The sequence below is a fragment of the Delphinapterus leucas genome, chromosome 13 (genome assembly GCF_059928025.1).
Source record: "Delphinapterus leucas isolate spDelLeu-1000000601 "Yukka" chromosome 13, BTC_Dleu_Yukka2, whole genome shotgun sequence".
Classification (NCBI taxonomy): Eukaryota; Metazoa; Chordata; class Mammalia; order Artiodactyla; family Monodontidae; genus Delphinapterus; species Delphinapterus leucas.
In genome coordinates, this window is record NC_143141.1 from 14540812 (window position 1) to 14556143 (window position 15332).

Sequence of the window (15332 nt, forward strand, 5' to 3'; positions counted from 1 at the left end):
TGTGTGCTTCATTCACAAACGGCACACACTCAGAGAGCTGGCATTCTGGACGGTGACTGTGTACACTTGCCCTTGGTTTATTTCTGTAATCCCCATAGAATGATCTGTAATCAAATAGTATACTGAACTGTGCATCAAAGGGATGTAAAGTTACAGTATTCCAAAGGTTGAAGTTCTGCTGTTTTGTTATAATGCCTGATATATATCTTGAATAAAGTCTTAACATTTTTCTTTTAAAAGACATCTTTGTAATGTTGGGCTTATGAGGAAAGAGAAAATACTTTAAAAAAAAAAATGTATTCGTCAGCAAGGATTAGAAGCTGAGTACTCAGCCACTAACTGACCTGGTGCCTGGTGCCTTGGCTCCGTGCCTACTGCACAGAATTGTTGCAAAGAGAAAAAAATTAATTGATATCTGTGCTTTGAAAACCAGTTGATCACATCAATATAAATCTGGTACTATGTTTGTCTTACATTTTTAAAGGTCACCAGTGGAAACCAGGTATCTGTGAAAACAGGGTAGTTCATCTGCAAGGCAGTTTTAATTCTGCAAACAGACCTTTGGTCTGTCGCTTTCCTTCTAGGAACCTGTATCCTCATCTGCTAATGCGGGAGAAGGGATGCAGGTCAGAAGAGGGCGGGGCACGTGGAGATGCACTGGGAGTTATGGATGCCCTTAATGCCACTGCAGCCCTTGCCTTGAAGATATAAACGGGTACATGGACTTCCCTGGCGGTCTGGGGGTTAAGACTCCGCGCTTCCACTGCAGGGGGCGCGGGTTGGATCCCTGGTCGGGGAAGGTCCCACATGCCACGTGGTGCGGCCAAAAAAAACAAAAACAAAAAAACCCCCAAAGACTTGGAAACTCAAAATCTGAAACGTCACAATGAAACACTCATTTTCTTTGCCTTTATAGTCCTATATGTTTGGCACGAGGAATGTAAAGCATAGCAGCAGCAGGTAAAGAAGACGATAGAGGACTGAAAGAAAGAAGAGATGCAAAGGAAGGCTGAAAATCCACTCATTAATCATTTCCTGAGCCAAGTCCAATGTCAACAGAACTGATATTAACCAGGTTAAGAGCTGACAAATAACAAAAAGCAAAGTTATAAAATTTAAAAGCTGACTTGGTTCAGTGTCATAAAGAAGTATTTAGTATTTATGGTGCTAGATTACAGTCACTTGTTGATTTCGATGTGAATTTTCATATGTTGTTAGAAGACTTGGGGAAATACACAGGATTCCAAGGAGATGGACCCGGGTTCTGTGACTTACTAGTCGTATTTTGGGTAACGTATTTAACCTTCTGTGAGCTTCAGTTTTTGCAAATCTAAACTAGGGACAGACAATATCTCCCTTGCAAGGTTGGTATGAGGGTTAGCCGTCTTGTGGATCCATGCTGGGACGTAGTAGGTGTTAAATAAATTCCACTTTTACATATACTTGAATGTCATTTAGATAGACCCTTTAATGTAATAAGATGTTTTGTTGTCAAACTATAAAATCACTGTAGATGATAAGCCCTGCCACCCATAAAACAAAAATTACATGTATGAAAATTCCCTTTCCCCTAAATCATGTGCCTGTCAGCCCTTCCACTTCAGTCCGTCTCTGGCTGCTGGGGCCTTAGCCAGCCCTTGTCTCTACCTCTCCTGCCCCTGGCCTAGAGGGGAAACCAAGGTGCTCTGACGCCCACAGACCCTGTTGTCCACGTTGCACTAAGAAGTCACGGAGGTGGTAGAAAAGGCTCCTCCTCAGCTTCTTCGGGCGCCAGATCCATCCCGCTTCCGGGGGTGAATGGAAGAGGTGAGGAGCCAGGCAGGTGAGAAATGATGTGGAGGCCTTGTGAGGGACTGGCTTCTGCTACCCCAGAACAGGAGGAAATGAAAACCCATCAAAACAGAAAGCCGTTCCATGCGTCAGGTTCTTGAGATTCTCGTCTCGAATCAAATGTGCGTTCTTTATTAACTGGTCCCATAAACACACACACACTTGGCCTTGGAGTTTTAGAACACTCTCTTGTCACCCTTTTTCCTTTTAGTGAACACACGCTGGTTTCAAGGAGTTCCTCCAATAATCCTAGTCTGACATGCCACAGAATTCCAATTTGGTTATCTTTTTCTTAATCTGTTAATAGAGGAACTGCATCTTATCATCACCAACTATTATATTAAAGGGTCTGAAGCAGTAATTGAGGCATAATTGTATTTAATAATGGTTTTTCAACCAGTCAAAATGCTCTGCTCTTTGAAAATGCTTCCCAGAGATTCTGACGGGAAAGCGGAGAACCACTGCCCTAGACTGTAAGCATCCTGAAAAGCTGAATTTCCCTCAGCGCCGCTTACCTGACCCTCTTCATGTGAACAGTGCTTAACTTCTGCATCGTTTCTAAACATGACTGAGATTACTTTTCCCCTTTAGATTCTACAATGTGTCTTTGGAAAATTTTGGAAAAAGTTTACCCTCACAATTAAAAGTATGAAATCTCAAGTGGATAAATGAACTTTTATAAAATATAGTATCTTTTAATTCTTGGTTAAAAAGTTTTTGTCTCCACTTATACAGCCTCTTTAGCTTCACGAATGGGCACACTGAAAGGCTATTTCATTTACTCTTCTCTCAATGAAAATCCTGTTCCAGTAAACTAAGTGAGAACTGCTATGAATGCAGTGAACCTAGTAGACCAGACGTGTTAGCACCCCAGGCTCACCTCTGAGAGAAAACTGCTCACATGACTATTTTTTGCTCCAAGTGGACCTGCTAGCCCAATCAAATGGACCAGGGTGGGCTCCTGACCTCAGAACAGCCAGTCCCCACACTGGTCCGTGACCCCTGATGAGACCTGGTGTAAAAGGACAAACTGACCCAGTTAGAGTCTCTTTGCAGTTAGTTAGAGACTGGAGATAGGAGCTGAGGGTCATGATGTAGAAAAGTACCTCAAAAGTGCATGCTAGCGTTATTATGGGAAGCAGACACTAAGAGTAAACAAAAGCTGTGAATCAGAGAAGCTGGTGAGGAAAGAGAATGGAGCCAGTGATGGAAAAAGAACTGAGCCCCGTGCACGGCAGACCCCAAGCCTAAAGATCCACCACTCCTGCTGCTGATGCCCCTGCAGGTGCCTCAGATCCAGTATCACCATGTAATTTCTGCTCTTCCTGAGGCCTGGGGGTTAGTTCTGGGTGGGAGATGGGGGTGTGAGGTGTTCCTGCGTTCCCAGGCACATATCCTTAAGATAATGTCACACTGCTTGAGCTAACTTGTTAGCTTTACAGTCTTCTTACGTTTGTCCTAACTGGAGATTCCTTGCAACTAAATAAGCCTAATGGGAAGAACTGTTTAAGCCATTACCATTTGTTAAAAATAATCAGAATTTAAAATTTCTATTTCTCTGAACAAATCTGGGAATGTTTAATCCATTAAGTTTTAAAACGTTGGTAAGTTTAATGTTGGTACTACATGTTTCCATATCAGTTGGTACAACTTACATCACGTCTTATACTATTTCATCTTTGCAAAGACATCCTATACACAAAGATACACATTCAATAACTGGGAAATCATAAAACTTCTGATCTATACTTTCAAGTTTGTTCGGTCATGATACTTCTGATAAAGATCATCAGCATACCAGTTTCGCCTCTTCCAGAAAGATGTTGTCATTTTATCTAAGAGCTTACTTTGGGTTTTATTGCAGAAGACGAATTCCCTCAAGCGTCTTTTTCTTGCAACCGTCTTCTTCCATAATTTTTTCTTATAACCAGCCTGTTAGATAATATTACAAAGACAATTTAAAACATTATATTATACAGGAAACAACAGATATGTTAACCACTCATGGTTCATAGGCTCGCTGGAAACAAAGACTAAACTTTCATAGGGGCTGGTATGTTTTTCAGAAAAATGTGATTCTCAGTGTGGGGGTAGACAGAGAAATCGTGTGTAGTTTGAAAAAGGAATGTTAATAATTTAAGAGTTTTAAAAAGATTATTTAAAGCCACAGCAAATAAAGCTAAATAAATCGTTGTGCTGGTGAAGTACAGGGTAATGATATATAATTGTAACAGCTAAATTTATATGCATTACCTCATTATCTCTTCAACAATCTTCAACAATAGCATACTATTATTCTCATTTTACAGATAAAAGAGAAACTATTAGAGCAGTTAAGCAGCACACTGAGGTCAGAGAATTAATAAGAGCTCTTAACCACTACACTGCTATCTTCCTAAAGTGGAGGACGATGAAGGGAGTACTGGCTAGTTGGTGACACTTATGTTCATTTAAGGGGGCCTAAGTATGACAAAGGCTGAGAAGCAGAGTTCTCAAGTATACTGTGTCATTTATTCTTTTCACACACTGGGGGGACCAGTTTCTACAGTAAGTACTTTTCTAAGGAATAATGACCGCAGGAAAACTATTACTGGGAGTGGTGAAGGAATAATCCATGCATTGTTAATTTTGAAGAATTAATTTTTGAAGAAATAGATAATTAGATCGAATACAAAACTATAACCATAGCCTGTTTATTTTTTTTTCTTTTGGCCGTTCTGCACAGCTTGTGGGATCTTAGTTCCCCAACGAGGGATTGAACCCAGGTCCTCAGCAGTGAAAGCGTGGAGTCCTAACTACTGGACCACCAGGGAATTCCCAACCATAGCCTGTTTAAACTAGAAGAGACCTTAGTTGCCACCCAGGTTAATGCTTGGCTACAGTAATTTATAGGAGAGGTGAGACTAGAAACGCAGCTATTGGTAAGAGCATTTGGGTCCTTTCAAACCAAGGGCTCTTTAGGGCTGCACACTAACTGAACAAAACCACAGCTCTTTGCTGAGAAGGTGCCTTGGGGTTTCTGACATGACTTAGTGTCATCACTGTGACCAGCAACTTCTATAGTACAGTGATGCTTAGAAATAAGGAAGGGTCATTTCAGAGTTCTGGCTTTAAAATGCCAGAGATTAGATGGTTACTTCTCATTACTTACAATTCTAAGTTGAAAGAGTCAAAGAAAAATCCCCATATTTGTGTAACAATTTTCTAGTTTGCAAGCCAATCTGGGTCCCTGTGGATCTCTGACATACAAACAGCTAGTTTGCTGTCCTGCCCATCAACAGCAGAATAATCTCCTTTGAAGATTATTCTGTGGAATGTAACCACTGTGAAAATGCTTGAGACTTTTTGGACAATCTACAAGTTCAGAAATGGAAGGAGGGAATAAGCAATAAAAATTAGGGACACCTGGATGAAACTGTGCTGCAGAAAATACTTTCTGTTTTCATACATTAGTGTAAATTAACCCACCCAGATTTTTGTTTTCTTCTTAAAATTAGATTTTGATAAAGCAGGCCATTCTGCATATGGAATACTTTTGGGGGCCTTGAGCAGGGACTAGGTATTATGACTGGAGAATTCGATCAGGTCATTTATAACAGTGTGAGGGTTTCAGGGCCCAGTAAAAGGGATGTGGAAAGGAAGGCAAGGAAAACCACCCATTTTATTTTATCTAGGGCCAGATGAGGACCTGGAAATAGTTAGTATAACAAAGGGGAGGAAATGTTTCCAATGGTCCAAAATTCATAACTATGTGCTGAATTACTTAGTTCAGCTACTTATGGATTACATGAGCTTCCACTGACTAGTGTAGGAAACTAACGACCACAGTATTGTTCCAATGGAGAAGTGAGCTGAGAGTTCCAATTAACTTATTTGTCTACAAATTTAGGATTGTTTGTAACAGAGTACCTTTCAAATAGTGAGAAAATGCTACCAATTATCTTATTTTCACAGGGAAACAAATTTTGATCTTTAAAGAATTATTTGTTTGTTAACTCCCAAGTAGTAAAATGGAATTAGGATTTGAAGTTATCAAAACTCAAAGGTGTTTTGCAAAACTCTGGTCTTCAGCTGCTTTCTAATTATCACCTACTGTTTCCATGAATAATAAGGACATGAATGGAAAAGACCTGCTGCTGTGGGAGAAGACAGAGTAGGAATACTCTGTCAGAGTCCCCCTCTAGAGGCCATGGTCCCTGGCCAGAATAAATATTGGAGTTCTGTCTGATATGATCACCAATCATACACACCAACAGAGAAAAACTTACAAAGTCAAATTTAAAACAAGTATATGAGGGGTTAATGTTCCGCCATAAAGAGTAAGCCACCTGGAGAACCCAACCCAAGGTAGGCTGGAAGCTATTCGGTCCCAAATCTGCACCACGGGACTAAGTCCTCGCTGAAGTCCGCTCCGCTGTTTTAATGCTCTGGGCTTAAACAGAGCCTCCCCACAGGTTATTTACATTTCGGGGGCTTCAAAGGGATTCCGGTAATCACCAGACAAGACAGACATGTAAGAGACCTGGGATGAACCCGTCCTGCAGTGAAGACTTTCGCCATTGTGAATAATATTTTGTTATATGAATAGTTAAAAATGTTTTCTTCACACGTATTCACTGACATGAAGAGATGCCTGCCAAGCCGGGACTTAAGCACAGCACTGTAAAAGCTGCTGGTAGGATGGGGGGAAGATGCGTCAAGGAACAGGCTGACTTCTGCTTCAGCTTAGTCTAACCTCACACTCCTTTTCTAAGCAAGTAACCGTGTGAAGACTCACCTTCCTCCTTAGCCACAGGCCAGAATGAAGTCGAAGAAACCTATAGATGACAGCTTTCACAGTCTTTCTCTTGCCTTTTCTTGAACTGTAGTATGTTACAGTTCTGACTGGTGGCTTCAGGACGTTTGGGAGCAAGGGGACCACTCTAAAATATATTGAAAAATCTTTAACTCAGCAGTAAGACATTAAAGGATAAAATCCACTTCTGTACTTAGAAATGAAAGCAGCAGCTCCACTGGAATAGAGCTCACTTTCAATAAACATTGTTACCCCAGATGATCCGTGACACTACACATAAGAATGGCAACTACCATCAATTTGCAAGTCCTCCATAACCTACCCTCTCAACCCCTAGGAGAGAATTTATTCTGCTGTATTTTAATCACCTGATTCCTTATCCATCTGCCACTAGATTATAAACTCCTTGAGGACTTTAGCTTATTTTTAGCTTCGCATCGTTTCTGCCAAGCATGGTGCTGGGCACCCAGGAGTGCTTAGCTCAGTATCTGCTGACTGAATAAGCACCACACGCAGCCGAGCCTTGTAAGTTGAGCACCTTGTTCACCCCCCCACTTTGGCTGACAGCTTCCACCCAGGAAACCACATCTTAGAACATCAGAAGCAGGCCCTGTGTAGTCATCCCTGATGCTGGCATGTATCTTCTCCCATCCTTCAGGCAAAGTCTATATAATAAACCGGCAAAGAATACCATCTACTTCTAAGATGTTGTAGGCATGAAGATTTTAGAATTTTTGTCCAAGCATCATGTTTACTGAAATATACTCAACCTATTGAGGACTGTGGCAGTCTGCCCACATGTCAGGTTTCTGACAGATGTGATCAGTCTGGGAGCAGAGGACACAACCAGTGTCTGAATATGACTGAAATGTCGGGAAGACAGTGCAGAACTAAGACAGGCATTCTTGGAGCAGTTTCGATAGGCTGAAGATGCCAAAATACTCAGGGGCCGTAAGATTCCTGGAGAGAGAGAGAAGCATATATACTTAATATGACACTCCAAAATACACATGCAGGGAATTCCCTGGCAGTCCAGTGGTTAGAACTTGGCGCTTTCACAGCCGGGGCCTGGGTTTGATCCCTGGTCGGGAAATTAAGATCCCGCAAGCTGCGGGGCGTGGCCAAAACAAAAACAAAATTATGCATCCAGATATGTAAAACAAAGTAATGTACCGAAGCGACCAAGTATTATATGTAATTAGTGGGTCCTGAGCATCAGACTCACGTGTGGAGCTTTTTATCCTTATTGAGGTATAGCTTACACATCACAAAATTACCCATTTATGTACAATTCAATGCTTTTTAGTAAATTAGAGAGTTGTGCAACCATCATCACAGTCCAGTCTGATGTGTCCTAGCTCTCCATCCAACAGTACGGGACAAAAGACATGCAATGTTAATTCCCACCACCAGATCTTACACCGTGAGTACACAGAACTCCTGCACGTAGGGAATGGCAAGGCAGAAACACAACAGCTCCTCGGCTCCGCAGAGAGACAGCAGGTGGCAGGAGGAGGATTCATAAAGAAAACAGAAGAGGTACTTGAGCTTCCCTCTAGCAAATGAACAGGCCATGAGAGGAGGCACAGAGTCCAGGTAGCATGAACAACGTACGCAAAGGCAAGGAAGCCGAAACAAATCCATGTCGGGAGCGGGGACTGGACCTGCCACAGAGGCTGAGGACTGTTTGCCTGACTATCGGAGATGCCTGGGGAGTAGTGGGTAACAAGGTGGGCAGCTCAGAAGGCAGATCATGGGAGGCCTAGATGTGTGGACTGAACGCAGTCCTCTTTATCAATCCTTCACACTATCACCAGATTCAGAGTCCACGGCTGCAAAGCAGAATCACTCACAGAGCTCTGACTCCACTTGTAAATTCTGAGTGAGGCTAGTGTGGGGCTTAAGAATGTGCATGTTGGGGTTCCCTGGTGGCGCAGTGGTTGAGAGTCCACCTGCCGATGCAGGGGACACGGGTTCGTGCCCCGGTCCGGGAAGATCCCACGTGCCGCGGAGCGGCTGGGCCCGTGAGCCATGGCCGCTGAGCCTGCGCGTCCGGAGCCTGTGCTCCGCAACGGGAGAGGCCACAACAGTAAGAGGCCCGCGTACCGCAAAAAAAAAAAAAAAAAAAAAAATGTGCATGTTAACAGAAAGAGTCACAGATATAGAAAACAATCTATGGTTATCGGGGGGAAGGGGGGGAGGGATAAACTGGGAGATTGGGATTGACATATACACACTACTATATATAAATAATCAACAAGAGCCTACTGCATAGCACAGGAAGCTCTACTCAATATTCTGTAAAAACCTATATGGGAAAAGAATCTAAAACAGAGTGTACATATGTATATGTATAACTGATTCACTTTGCTGTACAGCAGAAAATAACACAACATTGTAAATCAACTATACTCCAATAAAAATTTTAAAAATAATAATAAAAGAATGTGCACGTTGATAAAACTCCACAGGATGATGGAAATGTCTGAAAAGAGGATTGTGGTGATAGCTGCACAACTCACTACATCAAACTGTACACACAGGGCCTCCCTGGTGGCGCAGTAGTTGGGAATCCGCCTGCCAATGCAGGGGACACGGGTTCGAGCCCTGGTCTGGGAAGATCCCACATACCACGGACCAACTAAGCCTGTGCGACACAACTACTGAGCCCACATGCCTAGAGCCCGTGCTCCGCAACAAGAGAAGCCACTGCAATGAGAAGCCCGGGCACTGCAAAGAAGAGTAGCCCCTGCTCGCCGCAACTAAGAAAGCCCAGACACAGCAACGAGGACCCAACGCAGCCAAAAACAAAATAAATTTTAAAAAAACTGTATGTACAAAACAGGTAATTTCATGGTATGTAAATTATACCTCAATAGTTGGTTAAAAAAAAGCTCCACAGGACTTCCCTGGTGGTGCAGCGGTTGAGAATTCGTCTGCCAATGCAGGGGACACGGGTTCGATCCCTGGTCCGGGAAGATCCCACATGTTGCGGAGCAGCTAAGCCTGCGAGCCACAACTACTGAAGCCCGCGCACCTAGAGCCTGTGCTCCGCAACAAGAGAAACCACCACAATCAGAAGCCCGTGCACAGCAACGAAGAGTAGCCCCTGCTCGCCGCAACTAGAGAAAGCCCACACGCATCAATGCAGCCATAAATAAATAAATAAATACTAAATTTATTTATTTAAAAAAAGCTCTACAGGTGAGTCTGATACTAAGTGAGGGCTTGGAACCACTTTCTTATTGTCCACTGCACTGATTTCACATGACAAATGAGGGGCAGTGTGGAGAAGTGAAATGCCAGTGTTTGAGGCAGACTGGGTTCATATTCTTGCTCTACTACTTACTAGCTGTGTGACAATGGGCCAGTTAACCTCTCTGTGCCTCAGTTTCCTCAAATTTAAATGAGGTTAATCATGGGCTTTCCTGGTGGCACAGTGATTAAGAATCCGCCTGCCGAGGCAGGGAACATAAGTTCGAGCCCTTGTCCAGGAAGATCCCATATGCCGCGGAGCAACTAAGCCTGTGCACCACAACTACTGAGCCTGCGCTCTAGAGCCCGCAAGCCACAACTACTGAGCCCATGCACCACAACTACGGAAGCCTGCACGCCTAGAGCCCGTGCACCACAACAAAGAGTAGCTTCCACTTGCCGCAACTAAAGAAAGCCTGTGTGCAGCAATGAAGACCCAACGCAGCCAAAAATAACTAAATAAATAAATGTACTGAAAGAAATAAATGAGGTCAACCATGGGCAGGTAATGAGAATTAAATAAGATAAAATATGTAAAGTACTGGGAAGAGTGCCTGGCATAGAGAAAACATTTAATAAATGCTAAAAGCAGACAACAGAAAAGAGCTGAGGAGTGCTTAACAAAGATGGTATAATGTTAATAGGTGGCAGAAGGAAGATGGAATACTTAAAACCCTTATTTTGCTTTTCTCTTCTCCATCAGAGATAACAATTTCCAGTCACCTGGTGACCCAGTGGGTAGGATTCTGGGCTTCCACTGACGTGGCCCAGGTTCAATCCCTTCAAATCTCCAAGTATAAATAATTTATATCTCAAAGAACTGAAACTCTTTGCAGACATGATTACATGCCAGGAGGTAAACTTTGAAAGATTAAGTGAATAGGAGGATTGCAGACAACAAAATGTCCCAATTTTCACAGATCATCGGAGCTTGATATATCTCAATTAAAAAACACAACAAAACTCTCAGTTCTTGGAAACTGCCCCTGAAGGAGGTGAGCAGATGGGAGTCCAGAAATAACTGGGCAAACTACAGGCTTATCTGTAGAAAAAAAACAATGTTAGAATGGATAAATAGAAATGCACAGAAAAAAAATTTTTTTTTCGTCAACCGGGAGTGAACTGTTCCTTGAAGAGAACTTCATTTCACTTTTTTTTTTTTTCTGATTTCACTTTTTGATGTAGTCACCAGCCTGAGAAATCATGAGAATACCTAGACAGTGTATCCTGTCTAGATAGGAAGGCATGTGAAAAGGTTTCTTATATTCTAAATAAATATAGAAATGTGGGCAGGACAATAAATTAGGTAAATTCCAAGCTGATTGGAAACTGTACTCAAATTAGTTGATTGCTGTTCTCCTGGTGGAAGTGTCTTCCTGGCTCCCTAATTGACTCTTATTTTTCCCCAATTTATATGAAGGTCCTGAAGCTGTACAAGGCATGTTTAGCAAATCTGCATAAAAAACAAGCTGGGAACCATGGCTTATTAACATATTTGTGAAAAGATAGACTAGCTAGACTCAAAGTGATCTCAGTAAAAGGAAAAACAGACCAAAATTAACAAAATGAAACCAGGGATAAACCAACTGAGGTTAGAAAAAAATGGTTCCTGGAACAACAGGAAGGGTGACTGTGGCTTGAGAGCAGTTTCTGGGAAAATGACTTAGGGGGCTTTATCCACCATACCCTCTCCTGGACCAACACTGTGATTTAGCTTGTAAAAACCAAAGTCCAACTTAGACTGTGTTAACCAAGGGCAGCTCACAAATCAAGGGCAGTGATTAACTGCTCCTTCAGTCTTCTGCCCTCTTTGGGAATTTTAGTACAGACAGGCTTTCTCTTAAACACCCTCTTGTATGGAGAACACTGATGTTTTCATGAAGGAGGTGACACAAAACCAGTTTCGAAGGAGTAAGAGAGGAGGTAGTGGAAACAGGAGGCCAAAAATGGAATACGTAGTACGTAGTACGTTTCGGGAGCTCTGTTTGGGTAATTACAAATAGCCCCCCTGTGGCAGGAATCAAAGGAATGTGGGGGTAGGGGGAGGTGAGTGTGACAGTGTCTAAACTAGTGGTCTTCAAGGTTTTTTTTTGATCCCATACTCTCTAAATGAATTTTGAAAAATTATGTACCCTTTCACAAAATTTCAATATCTAAAATTTTAAATAGTTTAAAAAGGATATAATTTCCAGTATATTTCTAAAACTGACATTTAAAAATAAGCTGTCACACCACTCTTTTAAATGTTTTCAGTGGAATCTAAATACCATAGTGAGTTAATACCCGCCTACATCATCAATTGTTAAAAAACAAGGACAATAAATCCAAATTGATGAAAATAAGAACTTTTCATCAAAAGATACGTTAAACAAACTAAAAAGGCAAGCCAGAGTGGGAGAATATATTGGAAACACATTTAAATGAGAAAAGACACACATCCAACATACATAAAGAACTACTATAAATCAGTAAGACAATTCAATAGAAAAATGGGCAAAATATTTGAGTATTTCACAAAAGAAATTCAAATGGTTAACACACATGTAGAAAGGTATTCAGGCTCATTACTTATCAGGGAAATGCTACTCAAACCACAACAAGACACCACTAAATACTCACCAGATTGAAAAAATGTACAGGTCTAACAATACCAACTGTTGATGAGGATATGGCACATACAGTGATGGGTGACTTTTTTTTTTTTTTTGCGGTACGCGGGCCTCTCACCGCTGTGGCCTCTCCCGTTACGGAGCACAGGCTCCAGACGCGCAGGCTCAGTGGCTATGGCTCACCGGCCCAGCCGCTCCGCGGCATATGGGATCCTCCCGGACCGGGGCACGAACCCGTGTCCCCTGCATGGGCAGGCGGACTCTCAACCACTGCGCCACCAGGGAAGCCCGTGCTGGGTGACTTTAAATAAGCGCATCACTTCGGCAGCATCAGGCAATACAGAATATATATTCTCTGATTCAGCAATTCCACAGCTAGTTTTATATGTATAAACACACACACACACCATAGAGAAACTCTTGCACTCATGCACCATGACACAAGGCCAATCAGCTTTGTACCTAACCGCCCCAAAGTGGGAACACCCAAATGCCCATCAATAGTAAAATGCAGAATTGGAGGGTAGTCCCATAAGAGACCATTCTATAGCAATGAGAAAGCATGACAGCTACGTGTAAAATGAATGAATTTCACAAAGAAAGACACAAGAGTACATACTATGTGATTCCGTTCATGGAATGTAAAAAAACAGGCAAAACTAAACAATATATTGCTTAGAGATGCATATATGGATCTTAAAACTATTACAGAAAAAAAGACAAGGTAATAATAAAAGTGAGGGCAGTGTTTATGTTTGGTGGAAACTGGCAATTTTGGTTGAAGAGGCACACAGAGGTGAAGGCTCCTGGTACTGTTCTATGTCCTGGCCTGGGTGTTAGTTATACCCATGTTTGCCAGAGTTATTTGTTAAGGTAGTCATGTCTGCTATATACATTTTTCTTTATATGTTATATTTCACAATTGAAAAATACCCCACATAAACCAGCTCTTCTGTAACCGTTGGAAACTTGACACTTTTTCCTTTCTAGTCTTGTTCCACAGAATTTTATCCTATTTTGTGTGAACGTAATTTACCGATCATCGTATCTTATTTGAACGATCTTTAACTTTTGCAAGAGTCCCTACAGTGAAGGCAACCCTTCACTTCCGTCATCTCTCTCTGTCAAGAAGTCCTCAAGGCTGCCCTAGGGCCGCCACTGCACTGCACGTTGTGTGCATTTCATACAGCCACGCTTACCATATGCCGGGTACTACACGAGGCGCTTTACGTGCTCGAGCGCATTTAGTCCTCAGGTGGATAGTGTTATCCCTATTTTAGAGCCGTAGAATCTGAAGTTCAGAGATATTAAATAACTTTTCAAGGTCACAGCTCGTGAGTGGCGGATCCTAGCCTCGGTGGGACTTTTCTGTCTTCCTCGCCCCCCACCCGCGCCCTTCTGCTTTGTTTTCTAGGGAAGGCGGAATGGCTAGGAGCCGGTAAGGAAGCCAAAACTGCGGGACACCCCGGTTCGCGAGGGTCCAAGAATCTCGGAGATCTCTGGTGCTGGCGGCCGAACACAGGCCGCCCCGGAGAAAATTCGGAACAAACCTCTGGCCTCATATAACGATCCCCCTCCTTTCTTTTTTTTTTTTTTTTTTTTTCCTGTTAACCTCCACGCTAAACGCCCACTCCATCCCGCGCCAGTCCCCCCTTCTGTGAAGGCGTGAATCGAGCTCCTCGCTGCCCACTGACCTGAGGCTGCTCTCACAGTACACGCAAAAGCGGAGGCCGCCATCTTGCCGCCTTGCCTTACGGCAGCCGAATTGGATCTAAAAACTTCAGAGCAAGAGGGCACTAAAGAAAAGTAACCTGGGCGGAGTCGGGGAAGGGAGTTAAAAACATGAATAAAGGAACGTTGAAGTCTACCTTTATTGAATATCTTCTTTATGCCAAGCTGTCCTTCACCGCTGTAAAACAAGTGCCTATAGAATAGTGCCTGGCATATAGTAGGCTCTCAATAAATTCTTACTGAGCATTCGATTGAAAGATGTATTTAAGTACCAGCATATTTGAAAGAATTTCTTTTTGCTCATTTCATTAAATTAGTTTGAAAGAATAAAATGTATCCTTCCAAAGCTGGGATATGTTGGGCTAAATTGACAGGAAATAGCAACATTATTCGAATTTTTTTAAAAAATTGAATGCCAACTCTAATCAAATAAATGTAAGTATCCCGAGGACATCAGATACACACACACATTTTTTTTTTCTCTCTCTAATCAGTAAGACTGCTATTTGGTAGAACAGCACCTCAACTCTTCCTGAACAATCTACATACCTTATCTTATTCCTGAAAATCAGTGATCATACATTTTTAAACAATGTTCATTTAAACAGAAAATAAACAGCAAACCTCTCTCCCATCCTTGTAGTCTAAGATACTTGATGCATATTCAGTATATGGCACTATTTACTGGTTGAAATGGGTAAGGGTCAAACACTGAGTCTCAAGGAGTTCACATTTAATAAGGAGACAACTACAGACCATAATAGGCAGATAAATGACTGATGGGGCAGTTCAAAGATAAGGAGGGAAGGCTTCTGGTTGGGGTGATCAGGGGACAAGGAGATAGAGTATAACACGGATCTTAAAGAATGGGGAGGATTTTTTAACGAGGGCAAGGTCACTGTTGGCAGTAAGAGCATCAAGAGCTAAGGTGAGAAGAGAGGAAGCCAAGACAGAGAGACACAGGATATATTTAGAGCAGTGGTTTTCAAACTTTTTGGTCTTGGGGCCTCTTTACATGCTTAAAAATTGTGGATCCCAAAGAGCTTGTAATTATATGGATTATATCTGTAAGAATGTATTATATTGGAAAGTAAAATTGAGAAAAAATTTAA

The 15332-nt window shown here is 42.2% G+C and overlaps 1 protein-coding gene across 1 annotated transcript; it reads right to left on the bottom strand.

The window, feature by feature from the left end:
* Positions 1–3416: 3416 nt before the first annotated feature.
* MRPL35 (mitochondrial ribosomal protein L35) lies at positions 3417–14837 on the bottom strand. The gene is made up of 4 exons (XM_022556004.2): positions 14184–14837; positions 7396–7585; positions 6608–6752; positions 3417–3762 (listed from the first exon to the last, which is right to left on the bottom strand). Exons 1-4 carry the CDS (start codon positions 14224–14226, stop codon positions 3574–3576), a joined length of 567 nt encoding a protein of 188 aa, XP_022411712.1. The 5' UTR covers positions 14227–14837; the 3' UTR covers positions 3417–3573.
* Positions 14838–15332: the final 495 nt, after the last annotated feature.